This window comes from Nannobrachium achirus (assembly GCF_963921795.1).
Source record: "Nannobrachium achirus genome assembly, chromosome: 13".
Taxonomy (NCBI): domain Eukaryota; kingdom Metazoa; phylum Chordata; class Actinopteri; order Myctophiformes; family Myctophidae; genus Nannobrachium; species Nannobrachium achirus.
This window is the reverse complement of record NC_137833.1, coordinates 39,816,854-39,831,191: the sequence shown is the minus strand read 5'-3', so window position 1 is coordinate 39,831,191 and position 14,338 is coordinate 39,816,854. Positions and strand designations below refer to the sequence as shown.

Here is a 14,338-nt window from a genome sequence, read left to right as displayed (position 1 = left end):
GGGAGGGGGGGGGGGGGGGGGTTGCACTGGGGGACCAGATTGGGGAGGGCAAGGAATGTGGTTGGTTAGGGGTTGGGATGGGACGATACGCGATATTATCGTTTATCGTGATAAAAAACACTCGCGATAATCGTATAGTGGAGATTTCGTTCATCGTGATATCGTCCTCCGTCATGCACTGGGATCAATTCACCTTTCATTAGCTGAGCTGCATATCCGGTGCCACTTAAACCCTCTATAATTGGTAAAAGGTACTTATAATATACGTACTTGATACAGTTTTTTTCACTCTATCAAATGTCTTTGCCAAAAAATAGCCGATCTACAAGCTCACAGCGCGTCACGATGCGACGCGCTGTGAGCTTGTAGATCGGCTATTTTTTGCTCAAATGTTCCGCCCCAAGATAATGGATTTTGATTATCGCGATAATATCGTAAATCGCGATTTATTTTGTCACAATAATCGTGATATGACATATTCATATCGTCCCATCCCTAGTTAGGGGTGTGTGTGTGTGTGTGGGGGGGGGGGGGTATTGTGGGGTAGAACCAGTGTTAGATGTAGGTCAGGAGGAGAGGAGCACCCCCGAAGATTACAGTCAGTTAGCGTGACCCCTCTCTGACAGGATCCGAGGCCCCACGCTCCCATCAGAGCTGGACCCCGGCATTGTGGGAACCCGGTGGTTAGGAAGGCTAATCAAGCCCTGGCACAAAGTTTCACCACCTCCAGCAGTCCAGAGACATTGTTCGGCCACAGGTCCAAAGGCTGGATCTTTAGTTAACATGTTCCCTGAAAGGCTGAACGCAAGCTTCTGTAAATGACTGTTATTGAAAACAGCTCTAGGGATAATAGCGGGTGTCTGGCATACAGGCCTATTAGTCTTGGGCGATATCACATTAGGCCACCACAATAATTGTCACTTAGAAATTGGCTTCAGAATATGATCATTCTGAATGATAGTTTTGTGATATTGCCCGAGCCTAACAGACATGAACACGCACATATTGAGGGGCTACAACAACCGTTTTTACTCTTTTCACTCACTTTAACAAAAAAAAGTGAGCACACAAAGAACACATTCCCAACCCTGACACCCCAAAATGGCGGAAAGATGGAAACTCTAATTAAAAAAACTAAAAACCAATCTTGATTTAATCATTTGTGTTTTTGTAAGCTTCTAGTTGTGGAATTGAACCATTATAGTTTTGCAAAACAGAAGCTTAGCCTATGGTGTAAGGGCTACGTGTAGAATTTACAATAGTGTAATTAATCTATTTTCAATTAATTATAGTAACAATAATATTTATTGTCATTATACTGTCAATAATTAAAATTAGAAAGCTTAGGAACTATTGCCTTTACCATTTCAATGTGCAAACCATTCTAATCGCCATGTTTATATATCTTAGAGAAGTGTAATGCGAACGATGAGTTAATCTAACTCTGAAAATTGAAGGTTTGAGAGAACAGCGATAGTTCCTTAATTCAGATGGGAATGTTAGTTTTGCACCGCAGTATCAATTTACAACTTCAAAATGAGTCACAGCTTCCCCACTGGGCCCTGAGAAAAGGAAATGGAATCATGCACATTAAGTTGGTGACAAAGCCGCCATCACCTCACAGAAGATCTCATTCCATCTGTGAGAACCTTCGATCTACCCTAGAAAAATAACAAATATCCTCCATAGCTGGTGTTCATTTTGTTCAAAAAGGGGGTTTCAAGACCAAACACAGGAAATGGTGTCATTAATGATATATATTATGAACTAGGGCTTCACAGAGCAGTCTCCGTACCAAGTGCATACTGAAGATGGGTAGGGGTTGATCTCTTTGCTAACAAAGGATCTCTAAAATATGAAGTGAAAAGCTACCCGAGATGAAGCTGGTAACGAAATACACGAGGAAGAGCCTATTTCCACAACACAAACAGATTTCCTGGCCTTTAGCAGTCTCTTACTGGGATACTTTGAGACATATCCATCAAAACACAGCTGTATTCATTCATATTTCATACCTCCTCCCTCTCCCAGTGCTTTAACACTGTTCTTTGATCAAAGCAGAGAAGTCGGATCACAACAGGAAGGTTCCCTGCCAGCCATGGAGAAGCAAGGCCGACTGACTACTGTACATGCTCCCGTATGTCTCGCTGTAACATCCAGTTGGGGGGAAATAAAAGATAACAATCTTAATTTCTACAAATGCAAAACTTAGAACATCAACACTTAGAACATCAACTCAAATGTGTTGATTTTGAATGTTCCACAGATTAAATAGTTTATTGTGGAGTTCAGTATATATTTCACGCCTTGCTTCCTTCCAAGCCATATATGTTGCCCATGTATGTACAGTACAGTACTGCCTTGGAGAATACAAATTTGTACAAAAAGCTGTTGATGTAAACACAAATTCCACTGATACATAGGCATGCAGTGAAAATTAACAGTTTCCACCAAGTAAGAGATGATTGATTGCGGTCTTTGTTTGATTTAGAGGGATACAGTCACTGCAACTTTGGTGGTGGAATTGCTGGGAGACCAACAGTGGGGAGCAGATTCCAGTCAGGTAGCTCAAGAGTGTCACCATGTGGACATGCGAGGACACGGCAAGGGCTGTAACCTTCAAATGGGATGAATCATTTGACACATACATTTTTGCCTTGGAATTGAGCCGAACAAGTTATATACTGTACTGTGTGTGTGTGTGTATTTTTATATCATAAGATTTTTATTTTCCTTTTTTTGGGGTGATTTCCTCCTAAATTATGTATACTATATACTCTATATTCTCTATATATACTCACTACCAAAGTTTATGTAACGATTGTTTTACACTGACTGTTTCATAGACACCTTCAACTCAGTATCTCCCATCTCCCTCTTCTACTCACCTCCACTATATCATTTCCAGGAGATAGTGCTTCCAAAACCCCCCTCACCACCCCGTTCAGTTAGAGCTCTGGAAAAAAAAAACTGTTTGAAGACCTCCCTGACATTTAGACCGTCTCTGAAGATGACTTTGCCTTCCACCATAGCCTGCGGGAACATGGTAAGACCCACACTAAACTTCAATTGATATTCAGGCCCAGATTCCTCCGGGGAAAATTATCATTCCGTTCATAATAAGTAGAGCCACAACAAGCACCTGGAAAATGACTTCATTATGCACTCTGCTTCAATAAAAACTTTCCTCTGACCCATCGGAAACGCACACGCGGTCTAATCGTGATGAAATGAAAACTATATTATTCATATGATAGAATACTCATTCGACGGTTAGCGCTGCTTGGATGCACATCTGCCAGGATGGGGTTTGATTGGCAGGTGTGTTAATGCAGCGCTGTAGCCTTGGATGAGGGTGTGCTCTGAGACCCCAAATTTTTTTTCTTCTCCTCCCGAAGCCATTATCCAAATATGTTCTGTTTTTGAAACAAATGAATGGCAGAAAAATCAAAGTATCAAAAATGTATCGGCCTTCATAATGGAATTCCCTCGGAGCAAGGACATGTAACAATGGGCCATTCTCCCATCCTGTCCTTTCCCTCTCTATATGCCAATGGACGTGACCTCCAAAAGCTTTAACAATGGGGCCGACCAACAACACAAGCCCTTGGCTCCCTGCCACAGCCACTACGCGCAATAAGGTGGCTTTCATCTCTGTTGTTATATTTAAGGATGACATGCTAGCCTATCGGCCTCTACCATTGTCTTCGCCGTGATTATTTTCTACCGTTGTTTAGCCCCAGTTGCGGCTCTTTGATGAAAAGGTCGCTGCTCAATTGGAAAACAGTCATTAAAATGCGGTGGGTACTATTCACCAGTGTGCATGGGGGAACAAACTCAACCGAGCTGGTTAATCAAAAGTTAATTATATAATTTTCATGCAGATGAGGGCAACATTCAAATGAATCCCAGCCCTACAATCATTACAAAAAATAAATAAAGAAATAATTCTAAAATGCTATAAAATGTTCAGGGACTGGGAGGCTGTAAACAATATGAAGTTTAATTTGAGGTAAACAAAGTGGATATCCACCAGGGGGTCTGGGAAGGAGAAAGTGAGGTTAAATCAAATTTGGAAACACAGATACCAGCAGGTTTTGTTGTCTTGATATACGTGCAATTAGGCAGGTCCTTGATGAGGACACTGGGACAGAGAAAGTGGTGTCTCACGCCAGCGGATAGGGATTATTTTAAAGGGAATTTATATCTTTAAGGTAAAGTAGTAGATGTCTGTGAAGTGGGCAGCAATTGTATCGAATTGAATTAAAATCCACATTTGTTTTAACAAAAGACCATGCAAAGAGGATATTTTGCCAAATTATTGAACAATTGAGAAAGAGATACTGTAGGAATAACTTAATTTAGGTGACATACCGAGTGCGCAGGCACTACATACAGCACTGACCTACACAACATTCAACTTAATAACTTTGTGGAAGAAGGCAAAGTAAGATGCAGTACTTTCCCAACATATTCTCAAGTCTTTCCTCATCAAAGGAAATGATTGTGCTATGCAAATTACAACCATGAATATTAAACCGACGATGTGAAGTATCACAAATGAAGAACCATTGTTCTGGAAGTGCAATGGAATGTGGTTTAATTTCTCTCTAATTCTATGTGCTTTTATAATGTTCACCTTTTCCCAGTTGTGCCAGCGGGTTTGGGTTCATTGGTGTGCATTACAACCACGCTCTAACAATACAGGGCCTCCCCCGTGTCAGCACAGTTCATGAATCCGCGCCCCTTATGCACCAGGCGATTAGTATGGTTCTCAGTCTGTGGGGCTTTGCCAGAAAATGAGTTCTCTTTAAAACATATGCCCCCTGCTGATTCTCTTCCTTCCCTGATATGAAATTCCAATTTTTATAATGAACACCAATTTCCTGTACGGGCAGGAGAAAAAAAAAGTTTTACACATTTTCGTCTCTTTCCTTTTAATGTCCATGTTTATCCCCCAAAAAAATAAAAATCTGTCCTGGACCTCATAAGACTAGTAAAATATTCAAACAAGTGTTGCTGATTTATGACTGTATGGAGGCTAGGCTACAGGTACAAATAGCATCTCATCTTGCGCAGTTTCTCCAAGACGAATGTACATGACTGTCCTGAGTGTAAATCAAATCACCTAAACTGTAACAAATTCAATTAAGTCATTGATTTCTAATACTTTGGCTTAATCACCAGCTGTTGTCGTGCTGAAATTGTTGTATCACTAGTTTGTCATGCTTGTCGGTCGTGGCTTCCTTACAAAGGTAATTTACCTTGCTTAAGTGCTCGAGGGCTTTAATGGTTAAAGAGCATCATTTACTGTTCTCGCTGAAAAAACAATTAGAAACAGATTTGAGAAATGGAGCTTTACAAACAAGTTAAGAAATTAAACAAAACCCTTTGATAGGTTTGTCAAAACTCCCAAACTTTATTACAATTTCACATGGATTTGAATTACATAGGCTGAATAATTGCTAAATGTGCTAAATGTAATACTATCTGGAAGTCTATCTATCACTGGTGATGTTGATGCAGAGGATGGCAAAGATACTGTGAATTCACAATTGGTCTTCATTTACGTAGCGTCTTTTTCTTTATTTTGAAAAGATTGGATTCATCGTTAATCTGTAAAAAATTGAAATTAAAGTTGGGTTATCAATTTGTCCTGTTATTGTTGGAGCATCTAATTCATATTATGTTCATTTTCACTTATAAAACAGCCAAACACATATGATAATCAAAATATGACTTTAAATTGTGAAAATATTCACTTAAGAGAGCAGCACATACTGTAGATGTTGAACAGTTTAATATACTGTTACTGATGCTTTGGCACAAGCACTCTGTAGCTGTAGTGTACATTAATATTGCACAATTGAAGGAGACATTGGCAATAAATTATGTATATCGGCACTTACAACATTGTATGGGCTCATCCTCTCTTGGGTATGGACACTCGTCTCTTCAGGAAGAGACACCACACCTCCTGTATCCATCATCTATGAATAGCACAATAAAATAAACCAATATGACGTTAAGAAAGCTTATTGAATCCAAGATTATTTAAAAAGGAAAGAAAAAAATCTTATTGTATTACATTAAAAAAGCATGATTCAAGATTCAGTGTATGTACAGTAAGTTTAAAGTTTTACCTCAAATCTCAGAAGGCAAAACATAGTATAATTACTAAGACCGGGAACGCATTATTACGCATTATTAATTTAATAATTATTTTATATTTTAACTATTAAAAAATAGCAGATAATATACAAGCTCACAGCGTGGCACCGAGTGCCACGCTGCGAGCTTGTAGATCTGCTATTTTTGAAAATCGTGAACACTTGTGCAAGTCTTTGACCCGATTCTATAAACGTCTCCTAAATCCTAACAGGTTTCTGAGAAACCTATGTTTCTATGTCAGTGGTGTTCAAGCTTTTTTAAAGTCAATGACCCCCGGCCCCAACATTATATGTATTTGGCAACGGACCCCCATCTCAAAACATTCCTAGTTCCATGGACCCCCAGAAGCAAAATTTGAGTTGCAAACGCTTTAAAAATTACATACAGTATATTCAAAGATTTGCACGACTTTTCAAAAATAGCAGATCTACCAGCACAGAGTGAAAATTGAAATTCTGCTATTTTTCAATAGCTAAAGTATAAAAGAATTCCAGGTCTTAAAGGTCTTATGACATCGAATTTCAAATTTGTATTTACTCATTTTCATGTTTCCTGACCTCAATTACACCAACAAAAAAAAGGAACTTTCAACATTCAGTGTTTTTTCTGTAGTTTTTTTGAATAATTAGGCTCAGAAAAGTGAGTTGAGTGGCCTCTGGACGTACGCATCATCGTCCAGGGTGTGGTTGTATCGGATTCGCTGTTACTTTCCACTGTGTTTGTATCGTTCCAATTCACAGTTTTTACCATTTACCACTTTGGTTGTTGCGTTCCAAAAGAGGTGACGATTAACAGGAAAGTTCCTGAACTACGACACCTACAGGAATCTATGTATATTATCTTTGCAAGTCAAAATGCAACAGAACACAGAGAGGGGGAAAAACAAACGCCTTGGCTCACTGGAGTGGAGTTTTCAGTTTTAACATTTGAATACACGTTTTAAGGACCAGGACAAAGACTTTTATGTCTGGTAAAAACAGCATGTCATAATTGCTTTAATGGGGTTAAGCTGCAGAATGACTCGGTTGATTGGTGAAGGGTAAAGCTGACTTACCCTGATGGTGGCCTCCAGTTGTCCCACACTCCTCTTCCCTCCTGGTAGCCAGCCATAGGACCAGTGCTGGGAGAGGGTGACCTGCACCACCAGTGCCAACAACAACACCTGCACCAACGCTCTGCTAGTGGCTTCCATTGGAACTGGAGAGGAAGCCAAAACCATTATACCTCGTCGTACGACAGTGTCGCCCGGTCGGAAATAGCAGGTTTCTGTACGAACTACGAGCAACACAACTTGTAGAGCTGCTATTTTTTGGGTTTTTTCGTGGTATGACAAAGTAGGATTAATTAAGCATATAGGGAATAATGACATCATAGTTACCCTCTATCTCAAAACCCTTTAGCCTTTAGCCGATCAATACGAATATATATGCATTGTTAAAAGAAAGAGAAAAGAGAATGTGAACATAAAACAAATAACTTAATTTTTTAGACAGACTCACCGCTGTATTTGCCTTGTGAGCATGTGGTGCATTAGCCAGGGGGCGATTTTATAGGTTTTTGCAAAAGGCACACAGACTGTTGTCGGGAATATAATCCTCTATCTCCAGGTGTGACACATTTAAGCCTGACTAATGGGACCCAAAACGCTGCTAATGGAACTGGTTTAAGATATGCCGTCACCACGAGGGCTCAAACAGCACGACTTTACTCTATTAGTCATAATTGCTTTGTTATGTTTTTGTTCAATAGATAAAAACGACAGTGTGACGATAAAAATGAGTCTTTTTCTCTCAATCTATAATTTATTGCAACCAGCATTTAGCAAACAAATTGTAGCTAAACCCCATACATATTCAATAAGAGGGAACAACACTTGAACATGATGCTTGTGTATTACACTGTAAGTACATGAGGTGCTAGGCCTTAGTGGGTTAGGGTGGACTGTCTTAATACTTATTAATGCACATTTAGGCTAACTGTAAAGACCAGTGGTTTATTCCAGTGGTTCTCAACCTGTGGGTCGGGACCCCTAGAAGGGTCCCCAAATTATTTTGGGGATCCGAAGATGATCAACTTAATGTGCAACATTGTTTTCTCTCTCAACAAACCAACATAAAGTTTAAGTGTAGGGTTTCTGCACATTTCTAAAGTGACAATTTAAAGACGTTTTAATACCTCTAAAATGACAAATTAAACATCGGCCAATTTGTCAAATATTAGAGGCCTAGAACCTGTGGAAATAGCTGATCTACATGCTCACAACGCCATGTAGATCTGCTATTTTCACAATAGAACCGTGTTATACAAAATGTAATGCCTCAACTCTTAGTGCTCGTCAGGGTGGAGTTAGAATATGATTATTTTGGGGGTCACGGCCTGAAAAGGTTGAGAACTACTGGTTTATTTAAAACTACAGTAGCAGTACAGCAGATCATTTTAGTGATAGCTAAAGACCACACTAAGAATTGTATGTACACCCTAACCCTAACATCCTAAATGAGTAATTAACCCATGTCAATAAATTATGATAAGGGGAATACAAAAGAAAGAAAGAAAAGAAAAAAACATTTTTTACATAATATGTTCCAAAATGATCTAACAAGCAGAACAAAGCAAACAAACAAACACAAGTCAATGCAAAAATATATTCTAATTACTGTGTAGAAATGTTGTAATATCCTACTAGAAATATGCAACAAAATGCATAGTCCAAACCTGTTGGAACATCCTTGCATGCATCTTTCAACATTCTAAGTTTCTTAATATCAAAGCATTTCCATTGTATTCTCTATTCCTGAGGAGTTTGGATAGACAAGGTTCAACTGTGTCCCAACTCTTCCTTGACACCTATAACTGCAAAATCTAAATCAGTTTAATATACAGACGTACAGAACATCACTTCACTTCTTAACTGTAATTATACTGTATGTGCAGCTGCTACTAACATTATGTGGAAAGCTGAAAAAGAACCTATACAGGTAATAAAATGAAGATCCGTTTTAATACCAACACTCAGAACCACATTTTTACTCTTGAATAGCGTGTAAATCATTACTTCTAACTCGTGCTTGATGTAGACCATATGACCAATATTACAACACTGCAGTAATACATCTGGGAGCAGTTTGCAGTGTATGGACTCTTTTTCTCATCAGACTTCACCATAAAATAATCATCTGGCTTATGCATATTAAATGTGTCACTTGGTGACAAGTATTTCCATGATTAGAATTGTCTCTCTAATCAAAATGGCACGTTTCATGCAAATATGCACATGTAAATTATGTATAATTGTGTATAAAAATGTCTCTTTAAAGCATGATGTAACGCCAGCCTGTGAAACAAGATTCACTGTGGGTTAATTTAATTTTATGGAGTTAGACTAATTTACCAAGTGTTATTGCCACAGGCAAAAAATAAAGTTAGCTAGGTTAAATAACACTGCAGTAGCTGCTAAGTACTTGTTATTTAACAGAGTACTGGTGAGGTAATTTTCACATTCTATTGCAATGCAATGTGTCAGAACTTAAAAATGTGATGTATTTGTTTGAATTAACTTTGGATCATAATTATTTATCATAGGTACTGTATATCTTATATTTTATACATGTAGGACTGTCACGATTATGACATTTTACATGACGATTAATTGTCACTCAAATAATTGCGATTAACGATTTAATTGTGTTTTTTGTCGCTGACAATTACATTTCTGTTTGGCTTTTAGGCTTTGAACTGAAGTTGCACATGGTAGATATGACACATAACCTAAATATACAAAGAAATTACTGACATATTTGACAAGTTTATACTTAAAAAAGAACATTGATAGTGGAAATAGCATATCTACAAGCTCACAGCGCGTCGCGACGCGTTGTGAGCTTGTAGATCTGCTATTTCCACTATTTTTGACTTTTTTTTAATATATACTATATGAAAACTTTTCAACATAGGAACGATTATGACGATTATGAAAAATAATTGAGATTATGTCAAATAATTGCGATTAGACGATTATGTAATAATTGTGACAGCCCTATACATGATATCATTTTAGCATAAACATGAATTGTTCTTTAGTTTACTTCAAGAACACCCTCCAGAGATGAGTGGACAGTATACTGCATACAAGACCACTGGCAGCGAAAGGCAGTGTGGTCACTAACATAACAAACAATCATAAATAGAAACAAATGCATGTATTCTACAAACACATAAATAGTTATAATCCATTATAGGCAAAAAAGTAAGCCATAATACATACTATATACAGAATGTACATGTTATGTCATTGAATAAATGTATTCTATTGAAAGTTTTCAAACATATCTATTTTTTTCCCCCCAAAACAAACATCTGCATTGACCTACAACCTGCTGTACCTACAGTATGCAGTACAATCCAGAGTGTTCATTTTACTCTGAGAGTGTAAAAATGGACTCACTGCATTAAAAAAATAAAAGTACCAGTAACAGAGTTCCTTTTTCACTCTCAAGAGTTGAATAAAATTCCAGATTTAGCTGTTTATGCAAGCGAACAAAAAACTAAAGTTTGTATTTATCTAAGAACCTGACAACCTTATTGAATATGCTTAGCTACAATATAGCTAGATATATTATATCTACTTTATCGCACACTTCTAGACAACATTCACTCAAACATTCTCGAAGGAAACAGACTCTTGAAGCAACGATGCAATTAATTAGCCTATATTACAATATGATACAACGAGTTTTTAGAACTGTAATTGGAGTGCAAAGGGTGTATGTAAAAAGAGCTCGCAGTAGAAAATAACATTCTGACAAAATTGCATAAGTTCATTTGACAGAAGTATGTGGTATAATATCTGAACAGGAATCCTTCCCTATTTAAAATTGGCGTAGTCCGAGAAAATGTCGACAAAGTCCTGAACCACTCTGTAGCAGTAGTCGTATTGTTCCTGCACAGAGAAGCAGAGACAAGGTGTTTCAGTGAACGTGTGAACAGAGATAACCAACATCAGCAAAAAGAACAGTTGAATCATGTCATAGTATCTGTATGTGGACAACCTACCACAGTCTGAACCATGTGTGGTCTCTGCATGCGTAAACTCTTGACTGTCTGAAATACGTCCAGGAGGCCTTCAGCTTTCACCCTCTCCAGTATGTTACTGAGGGCGATGAAGGTACCAGTCCGGCCCGCGCCGGCGCTGAAATGCAACACCAAGGACAAAGCTATCAACGCCTACATCTTGCCAAAATAACAGCACAACGAAAAGGCCTAAGAAAATGTTGGGCTTTTGCAGCAGAACTGACTTAAATAGGGGGATTTATGTTTTTAATACAGAAACTCTGCCTTGCGAGCTGAAGACAAGCATTGAAAATGACAGAAGGCAAGTTAGAGCAAAGATAAAAGCAAATATTAACCAACTCTGCTTTCTTTTCCCCCCCCCATTTTCTTTTTCAACAATAGCTCTACAATGAAACTCCTGGTAATCTCAGCAGAACATCCTTTTCCCATTTAACTGAGAAAGTTAGCTGGAGAAAAGGTGACCTTTGTGTAATAGTGCTAATAATCATCCTTACTTAAACGGAGGTTAATCCAAACGCCAACACTAATCAGTTTGGAGGCTCAGCGTTTGACTGAGTCAATGTTTACAATGATGGGGTGATGGGGAAAGAGAGGGAAAGGATAGAGAAAGCGAGAGCGGGAGACATGGAACATGTTCAAGAGAGGCATGTAGAGAAAGCGAGAGAGAGAGAGAGAGAGAGAGAGAGAGGGAGATACGTGGGGGGATTGCAGCGGGTTAGCCCCGTTCCCAATGGGCGGAGAAAAAGCTTTAAAAAGCCCCCTCTTAGACAAGTGGTGATGAAGGAATAGAGGAGAGTGATGACACCATTTCCTGTCGTTAGCTCATCTCATCAGATTAATCATAGTGGGAGTCGGTGGAGATTTCACTTTGAGAGGTTTTAATTGACTGTGAATCGGCGGATTGGATCAATCCCACAGGGCTGCGCTGCTTTAGAATCACTTCACCTGCAGCAAGGTTCTGATCAAAGCATCTCCAGCTAAGTCTTTATAAGGGATCACATAAGTGGTGGAGGCATGGAGCGCCGCGTCCACCGAGGCGGAATGCAGAATTCATTGAAACAGACATTTTCGGGGGAAAAAAGGGGGAACATTTTATTAGTAAATTGAAATTCTTTCTGGCATCGTTTTGTGTTCCGTTCCATTCCAGTAGTGATCCGTTAGTGGAAAACCTGGGTTGGAAGTTGTCAGGACGAGCTTAATGTGAGTCTTACTAATGTGAGTCTTACACTTTTTTTAAATGGCTCAATTTGTGAATTTGCAAAGCACGGTCAGAGCTTACTGTAGATTTTGACCTAGATAAGTCCATCAGGACAGGTGTCCCGAAACTTTTCCATGCCAAGAACCCCCAAATAGCCATAGCCTTTGGGTTCAGCTGCCCTATACTGTAGTTAGGTGGCTTTATAAAAGAAACCAAAATACCTAAAATAGACGATCTACAGATGGTGATCTTGTACTGTAGAGGGGCTAAGTTAGCTATTTTAGAAATTGTTTGAACTGGCACAATAATCTTTATGAATTACACTGAATTTGAATTGAAATGGCATTAAAAAATATACAGTATATATACCGTATTAAGTAAAGCCCTGCTTAACCATACAAGACTGTCGCACAAGACTAGTGAAAATAGCAGATCTACAAGCACACAACGTCTCGCGATCCGAGGTGTTATGTGCTTGTAGATCGGCTATTTTCACTAGTTGAAATCATTATTAAAATGATAAATAAAAAAACTAGCGGTTTTGGACATACAAGGTTTCCACCCGACAACGACGATATATCAATTTTTTCCACCCTTTTTCTTGTCCTTTCCAATTGGCGCCCCCTGGTGCCCTCTGGCCGCCCCCACTTTGAAAACCTGAGTGAACTATACAGAAATGCTAATCTAGGAGTGTTACAGCAGCATTGTTAAACTCAGGTATCTCACCTGCAGTGCACAATTATGGGATGGTTTCCAGACTGCTGCTGCTGCCTCTGCACGGCGGCGATAATGTCAATCATTCCTCTCCCCTCCGCCGGTATGCCGATCTCAGGCCATCCGTGGAAGTGGAAGTGTTGGACGTGGCGTGACTGCTTCTCCTGGAGAGATGGAGACGGGAGGGGGGGAGTGGGGGGACCCCAGGGATGGGCGGACATGAAGTCTAGGTCTGTCACACATTATCACATTATCGCCTAATCACAATTATTTGAGATACTCAAAATTATTTTTGCGTAATTCCATTTCCATGTTGAAAAATGTTCATAAATCTTTTAACATTGTTAAAATAGTGGAGATTGCCAATAACAACAAGATTGTACATCAGCTATTTCTACTATAATGTTTTGAGGAACAAATGTTGAGTATAAAATGATTAAATATGGCTTATTTCGGATATCATGGTACAGTATATTTTTTGGTATTCATTGGTATCGGTCATTGTCAGTCAGGGCAGTTGTCAGTTATTTGTCATATCTGCCCCATGCCATTTTTATTTACAAAGCCTAATAAACTGAAATGTTAGCTAGCTTTAAGTTCCTATGTTCAATGGAGAAAACACAATTAATCGTCATGTAAAATGTCATGATCGTGACATGATTTTTATGCACCTCAAGCTCGGCATTCGGAACACATTTGCAATGTCTTCCAAGTGCACCACGATGGAAATTTGTACAGCTGAGCTGGCCTATAGGCCGTGAAGACAACACCACAGTGGCGTTTATGTTTTATGTATATTCTAAAATGCATTGAGCTGGTGTATTGTATGTTTGAGTGCTACGCACTGGTCCGTAGGTGAGCACCATGTCTTTCAGAGTGAAGGTGTCACAGAGGGCATCGCCTGTCAGCTCCAGAGTATAATCTCCAAATGTTATGCTGCCCTCTGCTGGCCAATATTGGAAACACTTGTCCTGTTGGGAAAAGGTTATATGGAAATAATTGTTATATTTGACTGAGATTAATACACTTGAGTAAAAGGTACAAAAGTATTGTCATCAAATTGTACTGTGTGTTGTAATGTATGTTTTATAATATTATCATTTATATCTGCTAAGTAACTAGTAGGCCTAACTAAAGTTTTCAAATAATTCTAGTGGTGTAAAAGTACAATATTTGGATCCGAGA

At 38.9% G+C, this 14,338-nt stretch overlaps 1 protein-coding gene across 1 annotated transcript in view; it reads right to left on the bottom strand.

Moving 5' to 3' along the window:
- Positions 1-10,129: 10,129 nt before the first annotated feature.
- Positions 10,130-14,338, bottom strand: part of LOC308297067 (receptor-type tyrosine-protein phosphatase epsilon-like) — a 51,772-nt gene continuing 47,563 nt past the window's right edge. The window contains exons 18-21 of the mRNA XM_080740459.1: positions 13,999-14,124; positions 13,166-13,317; positions 11,224-11,359; positions 10,130-11,110 (exon numbers count right to left, since the gene is read on the bottom strand). Coding sequence (XP_080596585.1) covers positions 11,036-11,110; positions 11,224-11,359; positions 13,166-13,317; positions 13,999-14,124 — 489 coding nt within the window. The 3' untranslated portion in view covers positions 10,130-11,035. The remainder of the gene's footprint in view (positions 11,111-11,223; positions 11,360-13,165; positions 13,318-13,998; positions 14,125-14,338) is intronic.